The sequence below is a fragment of the Bos mutus genome, chromosome 16, assembly GCF_027580195.1.
Source record: "Bos mutus isolate GX-2022 chromosome 16, NWIPB_WYAK_1.1, whole genome shotgun sequence".
NCBI lineage: Eukaryota > Metazoa > Chordata > Mammalia > Artiodactyla > Bovidae > Bos > Bos mutus.
Genome location: NC_091632.1, coordinates 6254589 through 6273695, shown reverse-complemented (window position 1 = coordinate 6273695; position 19107 = coordinate 6254589). Strand labels below are relative to the sequence as shown.

The following is a 19107-nucleotide window of genomic DNA, read 5'->3' as shown; positions in this document are numbered from 1 at the left end:
GCAGCGGGGTGCCTGCTCGTCCACGCGGGAAAGCTGGCGGGGCTGGAACCCACACGCAGGTTCCTGAACCTGAACACACAGGACACCGGCATTATGACCTCGCAGAGGGGGAGGGGGCCACGTGATGTTATGCAGAGTGCAGTAAAAATAGATCAGCAGAACGACACACGAGTGGAAACAGCTGCAGGCTTACGCCCCTCCTGGATTTTGCCGAGATGCCAAGGTAATTCAGAAGGCGGGGGAAGCGCTTTCCAAAAACGGCGCTGAACAACCGGGTTCAGTGCAAAGAAACGAGCCTCAACCCCTGCCTCACGCCACACGCAGCACACACTTGAGATGGACACAGACCTGAAGTTAGAAACGAGCGCTGTATCCTGCACAGTGAGGGAAGCATGGGCAAGTGGGAAAAAGAGGCGGCAGCCCCTCAACAGCAGGCATTCATTTAGGACGTTTATCTGACAAGGGCTAACGCCTAAAGCACGTAAGGGAGTCATTCAAGTCCACAGCAGAAAACAGTAATAACAACTCAGTAAAAAATGGGCAAAGGACCTTTAGAGACATTTCTCAAAAGCAGACACTGTGAATGGCCAACAGGTACATGAAGAGATTCCCAACGTCATCAGCCGCCCGGGGCCTCCTGCATCGCAGGCAGATTCTCTACAAACTGAGCTACCAGGGAAGCCCTCATTAGTCACCAGGGAAATTCAAACCAAAACCACAATGAGATATCACCTCACTTTCGTTAGAACTGCTTTTACTAAAATAATAATGTTTTGGCTAGGAATTGAGGGAAAGCAAACACTTGTACACTGTTAGTGGGAACATAAATTGGTACAGCCATTATGGGAGTTCCTCAAAAAATTAAAGATAGAACTAACTTATGATTCAGCAATCCTATTTCTTGGTACTTATAAATCCAAAGGAACTGAAATCAGGATCTCAGAAAGACACCTGCGCCGCCATGCTCATTGCAGCATTATTTAAGAAAGGAAGCAGCCTGAATGTCTGCTGACAGAGGAACAGATGAAGAAAATGTGGTGGATAAACACTGAAGGAAGTATTACACAGCCTTTCAAAAGGTGGAAATTCTGCCTTTTGTGACAACGCGGATGAACTTTGAGGACCTCATGCTAAGTGAAATAAGCCAGACACAGAAAGACAAATACTGCATGATCTCATTTATACTTGGAACCTGAAATAGTGACACTCACGGAAGCAAAGAACAGAAACGTCAGTTGCCAGAACCTGGAAGAGGGGAAGAGGGGGGTTCTTATCAAAAGAAGCGAAGGTGAATAGGCTTCGGGAGCTAAGGTACAGAAGTGCAGCTGTAGTCACCAATGCTGTGTTTTATACATGAAATTCGCTGAAAGAGCAGGTCTTAAAGGCCTTCACCGCAAAGGAGGGAAACCAAAAGGAGAGAAGAGAGGAGGAGGGAAGAGGCAACCACGTGAGGTGACCGTGGCAATTATTTCACAGTGTAAATCTGCATCAAAGCATCGCTATACACTTAATACATATAACTCTTGTCAGCCGTAACTCAATAAAGCTGGAGGGGGAAACCAAAACTGTAAAGCTTCTAGAAAGAATCATAAGAGAATATCTTCGCAACTGTAGTATACAATCTTTCTTAAACAGGATTTTAAAAAGCACTGACCATAAAAGAAAAAAAAATACATTGAACATTAAAGTAATATATAACTATTTAAATTCTTAAAGTATTTTATTTATTTTGGCCTCACCATGAGGCATGTGGGATCTTGGTTCCCAGACCAGGGATCGAACCTATGCCCCTTGAAGTGGAAGCACAGTCTTAAGCACTGCATCACCAGGGGAGTCCCTATACGTAACTTTTTAATGCAAGAAAAAAAACGTTTTCTAGAGATTCTCTAACCATCCTAACTTCAGAACAAACCTTTGAATGGCTTTTGTTTGCTTGCTTTTTTGTTTTTTGATTCCCAGAGGAGAAAAGAGGGAGGGGAGGGGGAAAGCTTGGAAGAAGATTCAAAGAGGGGAAGAGAGGAGAGGAGAAAAGTCTTTAGGTCAAAAAGTTCTGTCCTGTTAGAAGATCACAGTAGGTGGACTTGTCAAAACCACACTATTATGGATAAATAACACGTGACAGGTGCACAGAGACACACACAAGGACACACACGAAGAGAAGGAAATCCCGCCGTGTGTGACCAGGACAGGCCTTGAGAGTACTACATTAAATGAAATAAGTCAGACAGAGAGACACATTCTGTAAGATCTCAGTGGTCTGTGAAATCTATAAACAAACAGCGCCACAGAAGCGATCAGAATTGTGGCGACCAGAGGTGGGGTGGGAGGGTGCTCTAGAGGAAGGTGATCACAAGGCACAAACGTGCAGGTATCAGGTAAGTGAGTCCTGGCGACGTGATGGACAGCAAGGCAACTGCAGGGGACGCTGCTGTGGGGTATATTTGAAGGCTGCTGAGAAGGTAAATCTTAAAAATTCTCATCATAAGGAAATTTTTTTCCTTTTTTTTTCTTTTTGGTATCTGTATGAGGTGACAAATGTTAATTTATGGTGGTAATCATTTTGCAGTTTATATAAGTAAAGTTATTATTCTGTTCACCTTAAGCTGGGGAGGGAAAGAAGAAAGAACTGAAATACATTCTTAGTAACGATAAAGGCTAGAGAAAGAGAAGAGAAGGGAACTTCAGAGGCCTGGGTAGTCCTGGGCCCGGGGGAGAACTGGAGCTTTGGAAACAACTTGTGATGCCTTAGAGACCAGGCAGGCAGCCTGGGATGGGGGGCAGGATGGGAGCTCTCCAGTCTGGGAAGGGTTCTTCAATACCCACCCCTCGTCTACTGACTCAAACTGACAGTTAACTTCCAGACTCCTGGGCTTGAGACAAAAGCCTGGAAAGCTGGCTTGCAGACTCAACCCTGGCCTCACCCAGAAGCAGGTACCTGCCGTGGGGCTGGGGTACTGGGCAGCCCCCATTCAAGCTGAATAAGGGTTGTCAAGCAGGGTCCCCCGGGAGGGATGCCCAGGTTCGGCCACCTCAGAAGAGCCCTCTGGGCCCCATCCTACAGCATTAAAGGGTTTTCTCCTTGATCTCAGGGAAATTTCTGCTCTCTGATAAACCCGCAAAGCACCTTTTCTATGAGACAAAAATCTTCATGGACAGAACACTCTAAACCTGGTCAAGACGTCACATGATTAGGAATTTCCAGCCACTTAAGGTTTCCACCCTTCTGACCAGCCGGGGATGGGAGAGAGACATGTACTAACCAGCTTCCCTCGGTCCCTCTGATTTGACTCAGAACCTCGTAATCTGTCAACCATAATCCCGGGAAAGAGAAGACTCAGAAGGCAGTGAGAGCTGACAGAGGAGCCCCAGTCGCTGGCCAGTCAGTCACACCCAGGCGGAGACGCCAATTGAGTCTGAGGTCTGGGGAAGGCCTGATTAACACCAAGCCCTGCCTGTCCTCCTCTTGGCAACGCGTCCTTTGGGCGGGGTCACCACTCCAAGAGCGGATGCAGGACAGACGTGCTCCGGTCTCAGCTGGAAGCCCCGACGAAGGGGAGGGGGCTGGACACGACCAGCCCCCTTGGCCTCGGTCTCCCGGGGGCCATCAGCCTTGGCCTCTGTCTCCTGGGGGACATCAGCAGGGGCAGGTCAGCCGGGCGGAAAGGCTCGGGAGACTCCAGGAGAGGCGGGGAGGAAGCGGGAGCCGAGCGTGCCGGCCCACACCTGCCTGTCTCCGCAGAGCTGCTCCAGGTCCCCGGACCGTGCACGGCTGCCTCTGCAAGTACCTCGTGGTCGTCGTGTCCCTGATCCTCCTGGGCTCCTTCCTCCAAGAGAGGCTTGAAGAACAGCTTATGTACAGTTTACTGGTGGTGAGTTCCCGGGGGGAGCTCGGACCACATGCTGGTCCTTCAGTGGGGAGTCTTCCCAGTTACGCAGACGCCCTAACCTCACCGTGCACACTCTAAGGAGAAAGCTCTGGAAGGATCAGAAGTGGGTCAGAGACAGGATCAGTGCTGAGCCAGCCTTGATACAAAGTTGGGGTAAAGGCGAGGAGGAGGGGAGGGCGTTCACGTGCGCAGGGGCTGCCAGGACCCGCCTGCCGGGAGGGCCGCCCGGGGGCCACATCCCTGAGCCCTGAAGGAACTTCCCAGCGGCAGGCACTGCTGCACCTGGAGGAGACCGAGTCCTGCACGGGCCACGCTGGGGTCTAGAGCCCATGCTGTTCTGGAAGGCTTCAGACCAGCCCGAGCTTAGCGTAGAGCGGGTAAAGAAGGTGCTTCAGAGACGTGTGTGCGGTCAGAACTGGGTGAAACAGAGCTAAGCACAGGACCACCACCAGCCTTCAGCGTCCGTTGCAGAGCCCAGCACGGGCTGAGCCGAGAGGTGACCTTTGCCAGCTGGAGGGTGGAGTAGTCAGACACGGGCCAGGTGGAGGCAGGTGAGTCTCCATGCTGCATAAGCCAGGCCCTTCCCGTCGGCCTTCTGCACAAGCTGGGGCCCCCCCACCCCTTTTAGAGAGCCCTGTGTGTGCCCATGATGAGAGGGTGCTGGTTGGCCGCATCCCGGGCTCGCCTGGCCTGGCTCTAAGGGGCAAGCCCAGGGCTGATGCTCACCTTACTCTGAGCAGGAGGAAAAGAAGAAGATACTGTGGCAACTCAACCAGCAGCAAATCAGCTCTGAAATCAAGAACCATCTGCAGGCCTTCAAGGACATGCAGAAAACCTCCCCAGGGCTCCAACGCGCCAAGTACAAGCTCCTGGCCGGGGCCCCTCCCCACGAAAAGAGTGAGTAGGTGCGAGGTCGTGGCCAGACTGGGAAACAGCAGACCAGGGGCACAGACCGGCCAGGAGAAGGAGGGCGGCCGGGGCGGGCGGTGCAGCTGCCAGCGGGGACAGAGGGTGCTCCGAGCCTGGGCCGGCCGCAGAGTGCGGAGCAGGCATCTTTGCTCTGTACCTGCCACCCCCCAAATGAGCAACACGCTAAGAAGCACAGAGCAGCCTCTTAAGGACTGTCCATCAGGGAAACTCACTCAGGACAGGCCCCTCGGGGAGGGGGACAGGTGGGAGAGTGCCCGCAGGAGATGAGAAGAGAGCCTGGCCAGACAGGGAGGGGGCAGCAATAGGGACCTCTGGGCTCTGCACTGCCAGGCCCCATGGATCTACACAGTTCCCCAAAGAGCCTCCAACCCTGGTCTGGCAGACACACAGCCACTGGGATAACTCTGAGGTCAAGACCAGCAAACATCCCATTGGACCTGGCAATCTTCTCCATCCGAGGAGCCTTGTCCTTCAAATGACACCCCCAAGCCCCCCGGCCCCCGCCCCAGCCAACAGCCTTTCAAAATAGAGAGGAGAGCAAGCTGCGTCCCTCTCCTGCCCAGCAGTCAGCCCTCCCTGGGAACGGAAGTGGGCGCTCCTTTCGGGCACTGGCCCTTAGGGCGGCTGTGCGGGGGAGACCTGGGACCTGCCCACCCTCAGGAGGTGCTAACTGCCACCCCCGCCCCAGAGCTGCTGACGGTGGGCATCTCCTCGGCACTGCATCCCCACGAGAGCCACCTCCTGGACGCCCTGCGCGCCCTGTTCCAGGCGTCCTCAGGCCCCGAGCTGGGCTGTGTCGTGGTGCTGGTGTCCCTGTCGGACTCCGACCCTGAATGGCTCAGCCAGACGGTGGCCAACATCTCTGACCTCTTCCAAACACACATCGAGGCCCGGCAGCTGCTGGTGGTCCGGGGCCAGCTCGGCGGGCCCCCTCCCCTAGGCACCCTGAGACCAGAGGACCTCCCCTCCTCCTGCGAGGCCCTGTACTCCGTGCAGAAGGCCGACCACGCCCTCCTCATGAACTTCGCTGCCAACCTCTCCGAATACTTCCTGATGCTGGACGACCAGGTTCGCTGCATGCCCAAGTTCATTTCCACCATCTACTGGACGCTGTCTGCTTGGAAGGAGCTGCCTTGGGTGACCCTAGAGTTCTCTAGCCTGAGCTTTGCGGGGAAGGTGTTCCGCTCCAGCGACCTCCCCCGCCTGGCCTCCTTCCTCCTCGTTTTCCCCAAGGACACGCCCACGCACGTGCTTCTCTCTGAGTTCCCTCCTCTCCTGGCCCAGAGCACGCCAATCCGCTTCGGCTCCTCAGTCTTCTACCATGTGGGCAACCGTTCAGGGCTGGAGAGCGCCTGCTTCCCTGCAGACAAGGAGAAGGTCTTTGGCGAGCCCGACAACCCCACAGCCAGCGTGCGCACGGACATGGTGATGCTGTCCAACAACATCCCGCAGTACGCCTACACCCTGAACAAGGAGAGCTTTGCCACCCTCAACCCCGTCCGAGGCAACTACCTGACGGTGATCCTGGAGGAGCCCCGGAAGGTCACCCGCGTCGAGGTGCTGACGGGCTCCGACAAAGAAGGGAAGCACCAGCTGCGGCGAGGGCAGGTGGAGCTGGGCTTCGGGCCCCTGGAGGACCTCCAGGGCTGTGCTCGCTACACCCTGCTCGGCCCCGTGGTGGAGGGACGCCTGGACCAGATGGTGTCTTATGAAGAAGACTCCCTGGAGGCGCTGGGCTGCATCCGGCTGCTGGTGCTGGAGGCCCAGGAGTCCTGGCTTCTGATCAGGCAGATCAAAGTCTGGACCACGGAGTATGACGAGGAAGAGGAAGGGTAGACCACGCCGCAGGGAACCAGGAAGGGTGGGGCTTGGGGATGGAATCGGCTCGGCTGGCAAGAAATAAAGGTAGAAATTGGTCAAGGCCTGTTCACTCTTGAGCTGGACGACCACGTAATTTGTTCTCCTTCCCGGGACACTGTTGAGAGTGATAGTGAGAGGAAGCAAGAGTGAGACTACACAGGTGAGCAGGCATAAACCGGACCGCCCCAGGCGAGCTGAGAGGCCCCGTCACCCCAACCCTCGGTTTTCGTAGGCTGCTTCAGAGGGTAGGCGCAGACGGAGGAGGGCACCAATGAGACAACACCCTTCTGGCTTCCGGGGGCCAGAGGGAGGGAGGGAGGCACCAGGAGCTGCCTTGATTCTCATCCACACACAATTATAACATCCCAAGATCTTTCCAGGAAGGACCTGTCGCTCCACCATGGTCATGACAGCACCATGATCATGGAGGGGGCTGACGGCAGCTCATGTCCACACGCCTGTCTCGGTCAGGTCAGGCTGTTATATTCCAGGGGTTATAAACAACAGAACTTTACTTCTCATGTCCTGGAGGCTGAGAGTCCAAGGTCAACGTGCCGGAAGGTTCAGTGTCTGGGGAGAGCCCACCTCCTGGCTCACAGACGCTGTCTTTCTGCTGCGTCCTCACACGTGCGCCAGGGGGCAGGGGGCTCTCTGCCTTCTTTTATGAGGCACCAATCCTATTTTTGAGGACCCCTCCCTCAAGCCCCATTCGCCTCCCAAAGGCTCCACCTCCTATTGCCATCCCCTTGAGGGTTAGGACCTCAAGGTATGAGTTCCTTGAGGGGTCGGGGGGGACACATATACACCAGAGGAAGACCCAAGCCTCTAATTGTCAAGGTTTAGACCTTGCTGGAGCAAAGTCTGCTTACCTGGGACTCAGGAATGGACGCTTCAAGTATTCATGAATCTTCTAGAACTGTGTTTACATACATGCATTTTTCTAAGGAGAGGGCAGTTTACTTTCCCCTGAGCATTGAAATGTCCCCTATCTGCCTCGTAAAGTTATGAATAGCTGAACCAGCAGCTATAACCTTCTAGAGGAAAGAAACAATATGTAACTTAGAAATCTTTCTATTCCCATCGAAAAATAAGAAGTCAGAATTACACATTCCTGCCTGTATCTATTCAGGAAATATTTGGGTACAGACTCAAGGTTGGTAGTAATAATATGAACCAAACTTGAGTGACACCAACAAAGAACTTAATGCAAAATCAATAATTAAAATTAAATGCAACATAGGTACCAGTTCTCTTTCATTTGATGAACGAAATTGATGAAGCCCAATAAAAACATAAATGAAAGGGTTTTGTAGGGTTTTGAGGGGGTTTTGAAATTTTTCCTGAGATTAACTTTTAAAAACAAATAGTGTTTGAACATAAGTAGTTGCCTCTCCCTGAGGTATTTATTCTCCACTTCACTAGAAACGGAATAACATCATGGAAGACCGTGCATGCGCATGTGCTCAGTCGCTCAGTCGTGTCCGACTCTTTGCAACTGGGGACGGCAGCCTGCCAGGCTCCTCTGCCCATGGGACTCTCCAGGCAAGACTACTGTACTGGGTTGCCATTTCCTTCTCCAGGGGATCTTCCCTGACCCAAGGATCAAACCTGCATTTCCTGCGTTGGCAGGCAGATTCTTTACCAGTAAGCCATACATCTAAAAAGATAAAAAAATACCATGTTCCTTCCAATATGTGTTAACCAGTAAAATGAACGCAAAGTCTTTGGGTGAATTTCCATTTAAAATTTTGATAAGGCTGTTTTCAGCTGACAGAAACCCTTTTTGCATTAGCCTGATAATTCTTCCTTACCTTGATATCTTGCTGTTGCTTTCAGTCAGATGCTATATGTATTTTGTTCAGCTTTTCTAGTTGTCTGAAATAAGAAGTTTCAAATTACCTAATTGCTATTATAAAAAAAACTTTTAAGTATGACTTGAAAAGATCTTCAAGACACAACCATTAAATGAAAATACTCAGGCTTCATTACAGTATTTTCAATACAGAATTTATTAATTTATGCAAAAATACCTATACATTTCTATTCAGTGCAATCACAAATAAACTACTGAAGATTTTGCTACTAGCAGTTTTTCTGACTATGAACCCTTATATTAAACAGGGCTTCCCTGGTGATCCAGTGGTTAAAAATCAGGGGACACAGGTTTGACCCGTGGTCCGGGAAGATCTCACTTGCCTGCTGCTGCTGCTGCTGCTGCTAAGTCGCTTCAGTCATGTCTGACTCTGTGCGACCCCATAGATGGCAGCCCACCAGGCTCCCCCGTCCCTGGGATTCTCCAGGCAAGAACACTGGAGTGGGTGGCCATTTCCTTCTCCAATGCATGAAAGTGAAAAGTGAAAGTGAAGTCGCTCAGTCGTGTCTGACTCTTAGCAACCCCATGGACTTCAGCCTACCAGGCTCCTCCATCCATGGGATTTTCCAGGCAAGAGTACTGGAGTGGGGTGCCAATTCACTTGCCTAGGGGCTACTAAGCCTGCGCAGCCTGGCGCCTGTGCCCCACACGGAGAGAGCACCGCCACTAGAGGAGCCCTGCCCACTGCAACTAGACAAAGCCTGAGCGCAGACAGAGACCCAGTGCAGCCAAAAATAAACAGATGCAGAAACTCTTTAAACAAAATAAAACAACTAAATACACCAGATGTAAGACTTAAAAGTTGCTGTTATGTGTATTCAGTCCAGTTCAGTTGCTCAGTCGCGTCTGACTCTTTGTGACCCCATGGACTGCAGCACACCAGGCTTCCCTGTCCATCACCAACTCCTGGAGCTTGGTCAAACTCATGTCCATTGAGTTGGTGATTACTGGGATGAAAACAATATATGAAATTCTCAGAGACCGAATAATTAAACAAAAATGGGACTCCAGATAGGTCAACAACGACTTAGGCTGGTTTCGCCCTGAGGGAATTCAGCGTCTGTGATAGTAGGTGGAGTGGGGTGCAAGCAAGGAGCAATGGATGGGATCACCCAGGATTTCAAGATACGGGAGACAATCAGCTAAGCAACAATACCGTGAACTACACAGTCAACACAAAACTGGAAACGCGCACGGAAACCAACCAGGCGGCGGCTCAGCAAGTCCCAGAGAACTGGAGAGGCACTCCAAGGCCTCTGGCGACACGTTAGCTTCTAACCCACCTGGTCTCCAAATTAATGACAAAAGGAAAGATTTTTAAACCCAGACTTGAAAAATAAACACATATTTCAAAATAATTTATAAGCTAAAGAAAAATCATTACGGAAGTTAGAATATATTTACAGCTGAATCATAATGGAATTACTAATAGGAAAACTTGGGTCATGCAGTTAATCCTGTTCCAGAAGGAAATTTACAGTCTTAAGTGAAAATAAGTGAGACTAATAAATAAACGAGACTAAAAATTAAAACGATAAGCATCCATCATAAGAATTTAGTAAAAATAGAAGAAAAAAAAACAATGAAGATATAAGAAAAGATGTCTTCAATATAGGCCAAATTTAACAGCATATGAAGAAGCATCATAAAGAGAAAGAAAAGGCAAGCTACACATGGGAGTATTGTTAACATGTAACAGACGAAGATTATCCACCCAGAAATATATAAAGAACAAGTAGAAATCAATGAGAAAAAGACAGGCAACCCCATGGGCCGAAAACCTCAACAAGGAACCCTGCAAATGAGGAAGTGTTTCACAAGGAGGTCCTCTCACTTTTCCTCAAAGAACTGCAAATAGACATCAAAACGTCTGAAGTTAGGAAGTACCGCACGTCGGAAAGAATGGAGAACGAGGGGTGGTAAACTGCAGCCAGCCCTTTGCCTGTGGACCGAACACAGCCCATGGACCGCTTCACCAATGCAGCTGTGTCGGAGCGCGGCCATAGTCACTTTTCTACACGCTGTCCAGCACTGCTTTCGTGTTGCGAGGCCAGAGTTGAATAGCAGTGACGGATACTCTATAGTTCACAAAATCTAGAACATTTACTGTCTGGCCCTTTAGACAAAGTGTTTGTCAGCCTCCGATGTAGAGAAGCAAGAACTCTCCTCTCTGCTAGTGGAGGGCAAACCACCACAGCTGCTTTAGAAAACTGTGTGCAGAATCCACTGCCTCTAACACGGTGCACCTCTCGGTGGGGCAATTCCATTCCTGGGCACACACTCAGCAGAGATCCAAGTGCCTCCAGAAGACACGGAGGACAAGGTATATAGGAGCATCATTTGTAACGGCCCCAAATTGGAGGCCACCCAAATGGACATCAGTACTAGAACAGGTAGGTATTGACAAATTTGATCTAATCATACAACAGAACACTAATCAGCAATGAAAATGAATAAACTGTGATCACAACAATACAGATAGATCTCACAAACAATGCAAAAAAGATGTTACATACAGAAGACCACGTACTGTATGATCCCATTAATACAAATCCCTGCTGCTGCTGCTAAGTCACTTCAGTCGTGTCTGACTCTGTGCGACCCCATAGACGGCAGCCCACCAGGCTCCTCCATCCATGGGATTTTCCAGGCAAGAGTACTGGGGTGGGGTACCATTGCCCTCTCCGAATACAAATCCCTAAAGGACCGCAAAACCAGCAGTCCCCCCCTGTGTCATTTGAGGCTGATACCCAAGTCTTACTGACTATGGAAGTTTCTCCCACCAGTCACTTTGCTCAAAGGAGAAGCCCAGCAGAGTCACCTAAGAGGAAAATCAATGGGACATAGAGACAATCAGTGTCCTTCAGAGTCGCTGAAGGTATGAGGGCTTTGATGGAGAAGGGAGGTCATCTCAGGAGGAGGGAGTTAGGAAGCTCTTCTGAGCCTGGAGCTTCACCACCCATTGTCCAGTCTAGTGAAGGCCGTTCTGAGGGTCTGGATGGCAGGGGATGGGTGGGAATCGGGTGACTTATCTCTTGGGGAGCCTGGAGGTCAGTGCTCATCACCTGAGCTGGTGTCCTTTGGGTCACTTGGGAGTGTCTCTCTGTGTCCAGCTCCAGACTGGAGAGTCTGGCCACCACTCTGCCCCCCTCCACCAGAACAGGTCTCTGAGTGCTTTTCTGTGGGGTCTGGAAGGGGTTGAGTATCAGTTCATCTGAGGGTTTCTGGTAATGCTGGATGAGGATCGACTATCTGTTTTTGTAAATAAAATTTCACTAGAAAGTAGTTACTTTTATTCATTTATGTATTATCTATGGCTGCTTTCATGCTACAGCAGCAAAGTAGAAGAGTTGCTACACAGACTGTATGCCACCGAAATATTTACTGTCTGACCAAACAGAAAAAGGTGCCAACTCAGACCCACACTGAGGGAAGACCACGTGAAGATACGGTGAGAAGATGGGCATCTACAAGCCAAGGAAACAAGCCTCGGGAGATATCCAGGGCAAATGCCATTCCAGTTGGGAACTGCGTATTAGAGAGAATGGCCATCCTGGCCAACGTGTGTTCCAGGCTGTCAGCATCTGTGTCTGACTCCTCCTGTCCCAGGCTTCTCCTGCCAGCAGAGCTCAGCTGTAATCCCTAACCGAGCATCAGTACTGTCTGCTGAGTCACTGCAGCAGCTGACGCCTGTTGAGAGCTTTGCTCTGTGACAGGCCACACGCTAAGTACCTTACATGTCTCACTTAGGTCTGACATCAACCTATGAACTAGACAAGACAATAGCACCCATCCATCTGTAGACAGGAATCACAGAGAGGCTGAGTAAGTTGTCCAGGTTCTGATTCAGTTTCATCTACCCCCAAAGCCAGGTCTTGGGCCCTGGAGGCAGGAGAACCCAGATCCCGGTAAGTGCTCAGTCCTGTCCGACTCTTTTGTGGCCCCATGGACTGCAGTCCAGCAGAAGCCTCTGTCCATGGACTTTTCCAGGCAAAAATACTGGGGTGGGTTGCCATTTCCTCCTCCCAGGCATCCTCCTGGCCCAGGGATGGAACCTGCATCTCCTGCATTGGCAGGCGATTCTTGACCACTGAGCCACCCGGGAAGCTGGAGAATCTTGACCTGGACCCAAAGTGAGCTCCTGAATGAGCCTGATGGCCGGAGGGCCTGGCCTTGCGAGCAAAACCAGTCACGGAAGCAGACAACGAAGTTGCCCCTGTCATTCCTGAGGAGACTCGGCCAGACTGTGGATCCTCCGGTTGAAATTCTGCCTGTTGAGAAACCAAGGTGACTACACAACCGTTAGTTACTGGCAGGCCCTCCAGCTCTACTGAGCCGGTCTCTCGCTGAGCATCTGCACGCTTGAGATTTCCAGCTCCCGCGGGGTGTGTGTCTACGTTTGACAGGACTCTGCCTGTTGGAGCCAGAGCGGTCCAAGCCGCCACTGACCGAAGGCTGGGGAGGAGGGGCTGGAGCGGCAGCCCCTCGGGGTGGGGCTCGGGGGGGGGCGGGTCTGGGGGAAAGGGGTGGGGCGCCGGGTGCCCCCGCCCATCGGCCCCGCCCCAGACCCCACCCATCCAGGCCCCGCCCCCTCGGGCCCCCGCCCACACCGCCCCCTCCCTCCCCGCGGCGCATTGTGGGATCCGGCGGCCGGCTGCGCGGCGGGCTCCGCGGTTCTCGTCATGGGGCTGCAGCCGGTAAGACCCTTGCTCCGTACCCCGCGCCGGGGGACTCCGCCCCCTCTGGGACCCGGCACTCAGGTTGTTTATTTACAAAAACAGATAGTCGCCGCCGGCCCCGCCCAGTAGGGCTTCACGTCCTCCCCGGATGCCGGGGTCCCGGGGCCGCACGCTTGGGTTGGGGGCCCCACCCAGGCTGCCCCCGGGCCTCGGTTGGCCCCTGGGCCGGAGTCCGGGCTAGCCCTCCTGGGGCGCAGGTCGCCGGGGCTCCCTGAGCTCTTCCCCAGCGCGGCGGTCACTGCCCCCTCTGCCTGCAGAGCCCGGTCCTGCTGGCCTCCCTGGGCGTGGGGCTGCTGACGCTGCTCGGCGTGGCTCTGGGCGCCTACCTGGTGCGGAGGTCCCGCCGGCCGCCGGTCACGCTCCTGGACCCCAATGAGAAGTACCAGCTGCGACTGCTAGACAAGACGGTGAGTTGTGGAGTAGGGGCGGGGCCGGAGCTCCACTAGACTGTGGCTGGGGTGCTCGGGAGCCTTGGCCGCATCAGACCTGCCTGGTGAGACGCTTGTCATCTGTCCTCCAGACCGTGAACCACAACACCAAGAGGTTCCGCTTTGCCCTGCCGACGGCTCACCACGTTCTGGGGCTGCCTGTGGGTAAGAAGGGTGGCGTGGGCTCCTTTCCCTGGTGTCTTGACAGGGTGGCTCCCCTCCTGGGGTCTCCTGCACCACACTCCTGCCTTCCGGTGCCTTTGCACTGTGTCCCCCTTTCCCCACCAGGCTGTGAGGTGCCCTGGGCCACTCTGGGCGTGGCTTCGGTGCCCCCAGACATCTTCAGCACTCAACACTCCCCCCTCCTTCCTGCAGGATTTGAGCAAATACTGCTCCTGAGAAAACTCTGCCCTTCTCCCCATTGCCCAGACCCTCAGCTCTCCACTAAGGTCCTGGCAGTCGCTGATAAGAGTTTCTGCAGAGGGCAGCTTTTGAAGGGTCCAGCTAGGGCCTCAAAGGGTTGAGTCCTCCCTGCCTGGTAGCTCACGGGGACCCCAGTAGGGAGCAAGACGCTTTTCTCGTCTCAGACCTCCCAGAGTGTTTTGAAAGGCAGCCCGAGTGCAGCCGGTCCACATGTAGCTCTGCACGTGGTCCCCAGGCAAACATGTCTACCTCTCTGCCCGGATCGATGGCAGCCTGGTCATCAGGCCGTACACTCCCGTCACCAGCGATGAGGACCAGGGCTACGTGGATCTTGTCATCAAGGTAAGAGGGTCAGAAGGAGCCCCCGGGGCCCTTGTCCTCCTCCCTCTGAGCTTTGTAGAAACTTCCAAGATGTGTTGGATAGGAGGCGGTGCATGTCCTTTGTGAACGTGAAGACAGAGCCCTGGTGTCATCCCTGCCCAGCTTCAGGAAGGTTCTGTCACCGGGGGACTCAGAAGCCAGGGACATTCAAATAAAGTTCTTTCCGTTCTGTCTTATCAGGTCTATCTGAAGGGTGTGCACCCCAAATTCCCTGAGGGAGGGAAGATGTCTCAGTACCTGGATAGCCTGAAGATTGGGGATGTGGTGGAGTTTCGGGGGCCAAGCGGGCTGCTTACTTATGCCGGAAAAGGTAACGGCCCACCCCCACGACTCTGGTGCCTGCGGACCTCTCTGCGGAGTGTGGCTCTGTGTGTGCGTGCACATGGGTGAGGCCTGCCTGCCCCGCCTGTGAACACAGCCCTGGTGTTAGACAAAGGCATCTTCCGCAGCCCCGTGGCCCTATATCAGTTCCGCATCCACACAGTTCAACAGCCATGACAGCCGTGGGGATGACTGACAGGCGCGCGCAGCTCCCGCTCTGCCTCAGAGACTCACCCCAGGCCAAGCTGCAGAGAGCCAGGGATGACAACGGCATTCGCCCTTCCCATGGGAACAGCGGGTGCATTAGGCAGCCTGGGCGCTGCTCTGGGCCACTGGGGAGGTAGAGTCACACCTGGCCCCGTGCCTGTCGCCCTCGCAGGGAGTGACCCTCTGCAGGAGGCAGCTAATGACTCACTGTTGCTCATCATGTGGGACAGACAGGCCTGGCCTGATTGTCCCGCAAGCGCCTCGTTGTCAGGGCTGGCCCAGCACCCCCGCCCCAGGATCGGGTTCCACAGCAGCTGCTGAGCTGGCCTGGGCCGTGTTTTCGACTCTGCATTTGTTTTCTTACTTCGCTGAATTGACTTTGTTCTTTCTCGCATCTCTTCACTCAACCTCTCAGGGAAGTTTAACATCCAGCCCAACAAAAAGGCTCCACCAGAAGCGCGCGTGGCCAGGAACCTGGGAATGATTGCCGGAGGCACAGGTGCTGGCCCCAGGGCTGCCCCCTCCCTCCCTCCATTGTGACCGTGGCTGTGACAGCTCCGGGTGCCCCTCAGAAGATTTGGTAATCATGGCCAAACTGGGGGGTCCCCAGCAATGCCTAGAGCTCCCCGGGTGCTGCAAAACAAAATCACAATCAGGTAGAAGCCCCCCGAAAATTTATTTTTAACTCACAGTATGAGAGAAAGATCAGGTGGGCTCTCCCAAGACCTCAAATTGAATGAATCTAATAAATTTTGGGTAAGAACAAAGAAGCAGCTAGGAATAGGACAGTGGAGAGAAGGAAAACTAGCACTGGACATTTGCCTGTGTCAGACACTGTGCTGGGCTCTTTATATGTATCTGTGACGTAGGTATGAGCCTTCCCTTTTTAGGGATGACAAAACGGAGGTTCAGAGAGGTTGAATGCTGTCTGCATGGCTGGAGGCAGGGTCAGTGAGCAGCTCTGCCCAGCTCCAAAGCTCAGGTACTTAACCTGCAAGTCCAGGGCTCTAGGACCCTCATCACGGAGTCAGTAGGTGCTTAAAGTCATCTGGGATATCACAAGCCCTACCCTCCAGTGGACTTCAGGGGATTCCTGGATTGGTTCTTTAGAAGGATTTCAACAACATGAGGGCTTCCCTTGTGGCTCAGCTGGTAAAGAATCCGCCTGCAATGCGGGAGACCTGGGTTCAATCCCTGGGTTGGGAAGATCTCCTTGGAGAAGGGAAAGGCTACCCACTCCAGTATTCTGGCCTGGAGAATTCCGTGGACTATAGCCCATTAGGTCGAAAAGAATGGGACATGACTGAGCGACTTTCACTTTGAGTATTTTTTTCAACAACATGAACTTATGTGAACACTAAGCACCTGATCCCAAGTCACCTACCAGATAGGAAATTTAGTGAGTCTGGGATAAAGGGCACATCTGTCCAGAAATGTCGGTGCTGTGAAGTCACAGGAGAAGCACAGAATATTAGGACATGAAGGAAAGCAGAGTTAAGGGCTGAGTAGAATTAAGCTGATCGAGTCGGGCAGCTCACAGGCAGGGATGGGAAGTGGGCCTCGCGTCTCACTGTGGGGCGTCTGTGTGCAGGAATCACTCCAATGCTGCAGCTGATCCGGGCCATCCTGAAAGACCCAGAAGATCCCACCCAGTGCTTTCTGCTGTTTGCCAACCAGGTTGCTTCGCTTTTCTCAGTCCTGGGATTTCATGGTTACTGTGTGGGGTGGGTGGTCCCAATGGGTACACTGGCCCAGCCTCTGCCCAGGGCCCTGGTGCAGTAGAGGGTCCTCCCTACAGTAAGCAGGACAGAGCATTGAGCCAGATTCCTCCCCTGAGAAAAGAGAAAGAGGAAACATTTGCAGAGTGTAGAGACTGGCTCCTTGAGTTTCCTGTTACACAGTCCATCTTCATTCCTTTTATTGTGTCAATAAAGGCTCCTTCCCTCGCCTTCCCTTCATCCTAACTCCCTCAAAGCCTTGCTTATACCCTTGAACTTCTGCTTGCTTTTTCTTTCCTGGTCAGAAAGTTGTTATAGCAGAGAATTTTTTATGTTTCGGAATCTGAGAAGGTTCCTAAAGACTGTTTCTCCTCTTCATTTCAGACTGAAAAGGACATCATCTTACGAGAGGACTTGGAGGAGCTGCAGGCCCGACACCCCGGCCGCTTTAAGCTCTGGTTCACCCTGGATCACCCCCCAGAAGGTACCTTCCCACTGCTGGATGTCTAGATCAGGGTTCCCCCTGCCGTGGGTTCTGGTCTCAGTGAAACCCCCTGATGCTGCCAGCCTCCGAGTGCACGGACACAGTGCTCCCCTGGACCCTTCCCTGCTGTTCCTGTTGAACGGGGCTGACAAGGCTGGCTGTCCCGCTGACCATTTGGTGCTGCTGCACCTGGAGGCCTTCTGAGGAGTCCAGCCGGAGCACCCTCCCCTGCCCACGCTGCCCCCTGCGGCCACCACGGCTCTGGAAGGTGGTGCTCTCCTCTCCCCGTGCAGGTTGGGCCTACAGCAAGGGCTTCGTCTCTGCGGACATGATCCGGGAGCACCTACCTGCTCCCGGGGAAGACGTGCTGCTGCTGCTCTGCGGGCCACCCCCGATGGTGCAGCTGGCCTGCCACCCCAGCCTGGACAAACTGGGCTACTCGCCAAAGATGCGCTTCACCTACTGAGCCTGCCCGCACTCCCCTGGCCCTGTGGCTGCCCTCGACCCCCAGTCAGCACCCAAAGGCCATAAGCCCTAGACGCCCTTCCCGACAGTATCAGCCTATTTGCCTTACTCAGAGCTCAGGTCTGGATGGTCCCTGCAGGAACAACATCCTTATAGCCATGGAAGAGGGCCAAGGCAGAGTCTTCCCCTGGAAGGCCCCCAGTCTCCCTGGGATGACATGCAGGTCAGGCTCCTGGAGCAGACTCTCCCATGAGTCAGAAAAAAGGAAGCTTGCACGCTTGTTCCAAGACTGGCTAGTTCCTTGATTGCATCACAGTCTTCTTTGTGTCTGTGGTGAAAGAACCCTGTTTAATGGGTTTCATTTAATATTTGGTGCTTAACCCGTAGCAGACTGTGTATCGGGGTGGGGGTACAGACTTACAGACCTTATCTTTTAGGGACAAGGGAGTGGAGGAGATGGTCTCCTCAGCCTCAGAGAAAGGAATCTGAACTGTGCTTGGTGTCTGTCTTGCTCTGGACCTGCCGAGGCTGGAGGGAGGGGCTGCCCCTGGTCTGAGACTGCTACTGCTGCAGAAACCTCTGGGTTATGCGAATAAACGGGGCTCAAGCCCTGGGGTTCATCTAAGAGGCCATTGTGTCTGGGGTCCTTGTTTCCAAGGCTTTTCATGCTGAGAATGTGAGGAGGAAGTGTTTCCCAGCATAGAATTTTCTTCACGTCTTCTACTGAATCTCGGAGTGGTTGTGCCCTGGCTGAAATGTGAGCTGTCCCCAAAGTCCACACTCCTCTCAGCAGCTGTCTCAGCAAAGCCAGAAGTGCAGGGTCTCCCTGGAGACGCCTCAGGAGGATGAAGGAGAATATAAGTGAGAGGGAAGCTTTTGGAGCCCAGGTTTCCTCACAGTGGTCCCGGGTTTGGCTGCTCCTGCTCTCCTGCCTTCTCTTGGCCCTTCACTGCATTTGTCCTTCAGGGTGCCTGGCAAACAAGTCAAAGTATTGTCTTTCTATTTGGAAGAGAAGCCTTGGTCCTTTAAAAAGTAACCTGACCTCACCAGCCCTGGCCAGACTGGTTGGTGCCTGGACAGAGTTCCCTGGGCCCATCTGTCCTGACCACCCTTTTCCTGTTCCAGCAGCCGGGCCCACTCCACTCCCTCTCAGCATCACAGCAGGGTCCCTCCCTCTTCAGATCCTCTGTTAGTCACACTGGCACAGAACAATGCATCAGGAGGCAGGTTGGCATTGTTTTTCTGCATGGAACTGTGTCTGACTTCTGGGGCCCCAGAAAGGATGGCTGTGGGCCCCCCCAGGGTAGAGCCAGTACTGAATTGCTCCTGGTGTCCCTTCTGGCATGTCTTGATCAGCTGGCATGTGTATGTACCAGGCTCTGTGAGCACTT

General features: G+C 53.2%; 2 protein-coding genes across 2 annotated transcripts; both read left to right on the top strand.

Annotated features, from left to right (window-relative positions):
* Positions 1–5529: 5529 nt before the first annotated feature.
* LOC138991162 (alpha-1,3-mannosyl-glycoprotein 4-beta-N-acetylglucosaminyltransferase-like protein MGAT4E) lies at positions 5530–6675 on the top strand. The gene has a single exon (XM_070384430.1). It carries the CDS (start codon positions 5835–5837, stop codon positions 6651–6653), a length of 819 nt encoding a protein of 272 aa, XP_070240531.1. The 5' UTR covers positions 5530–5834; the 3' UTR covers positions 6654–6675.
* A 6442-nt stretch (positions 6676–13117) lies between these two features.
* CYB5R1 (cytochrome b5 reductase 1) lies at positions 13118–18343 on the top strand. The gene is made up of 9 exons (XM_070384653.1): positions 13118–13247; positions 13547–13696; positions 13810–13882; positions 14376–14482; positions 14702–14831; positions 15465–15548; positions 16641–16726; positions 17152–17251; positions 17545–18343. The coding sequence occupies exons 1-9, from the start codon at positions 13233–13235 to the stop codon at positions 17715–17717; spliced, it is 918 nt and encodes a 305-aa protein (XP_070240754.1). The 5' UTR covers positions 13118–13232; the 3' UTR covers positions 17718–18343.
* Positions 18344–19107: the final 764 nt, after the last annotated feature.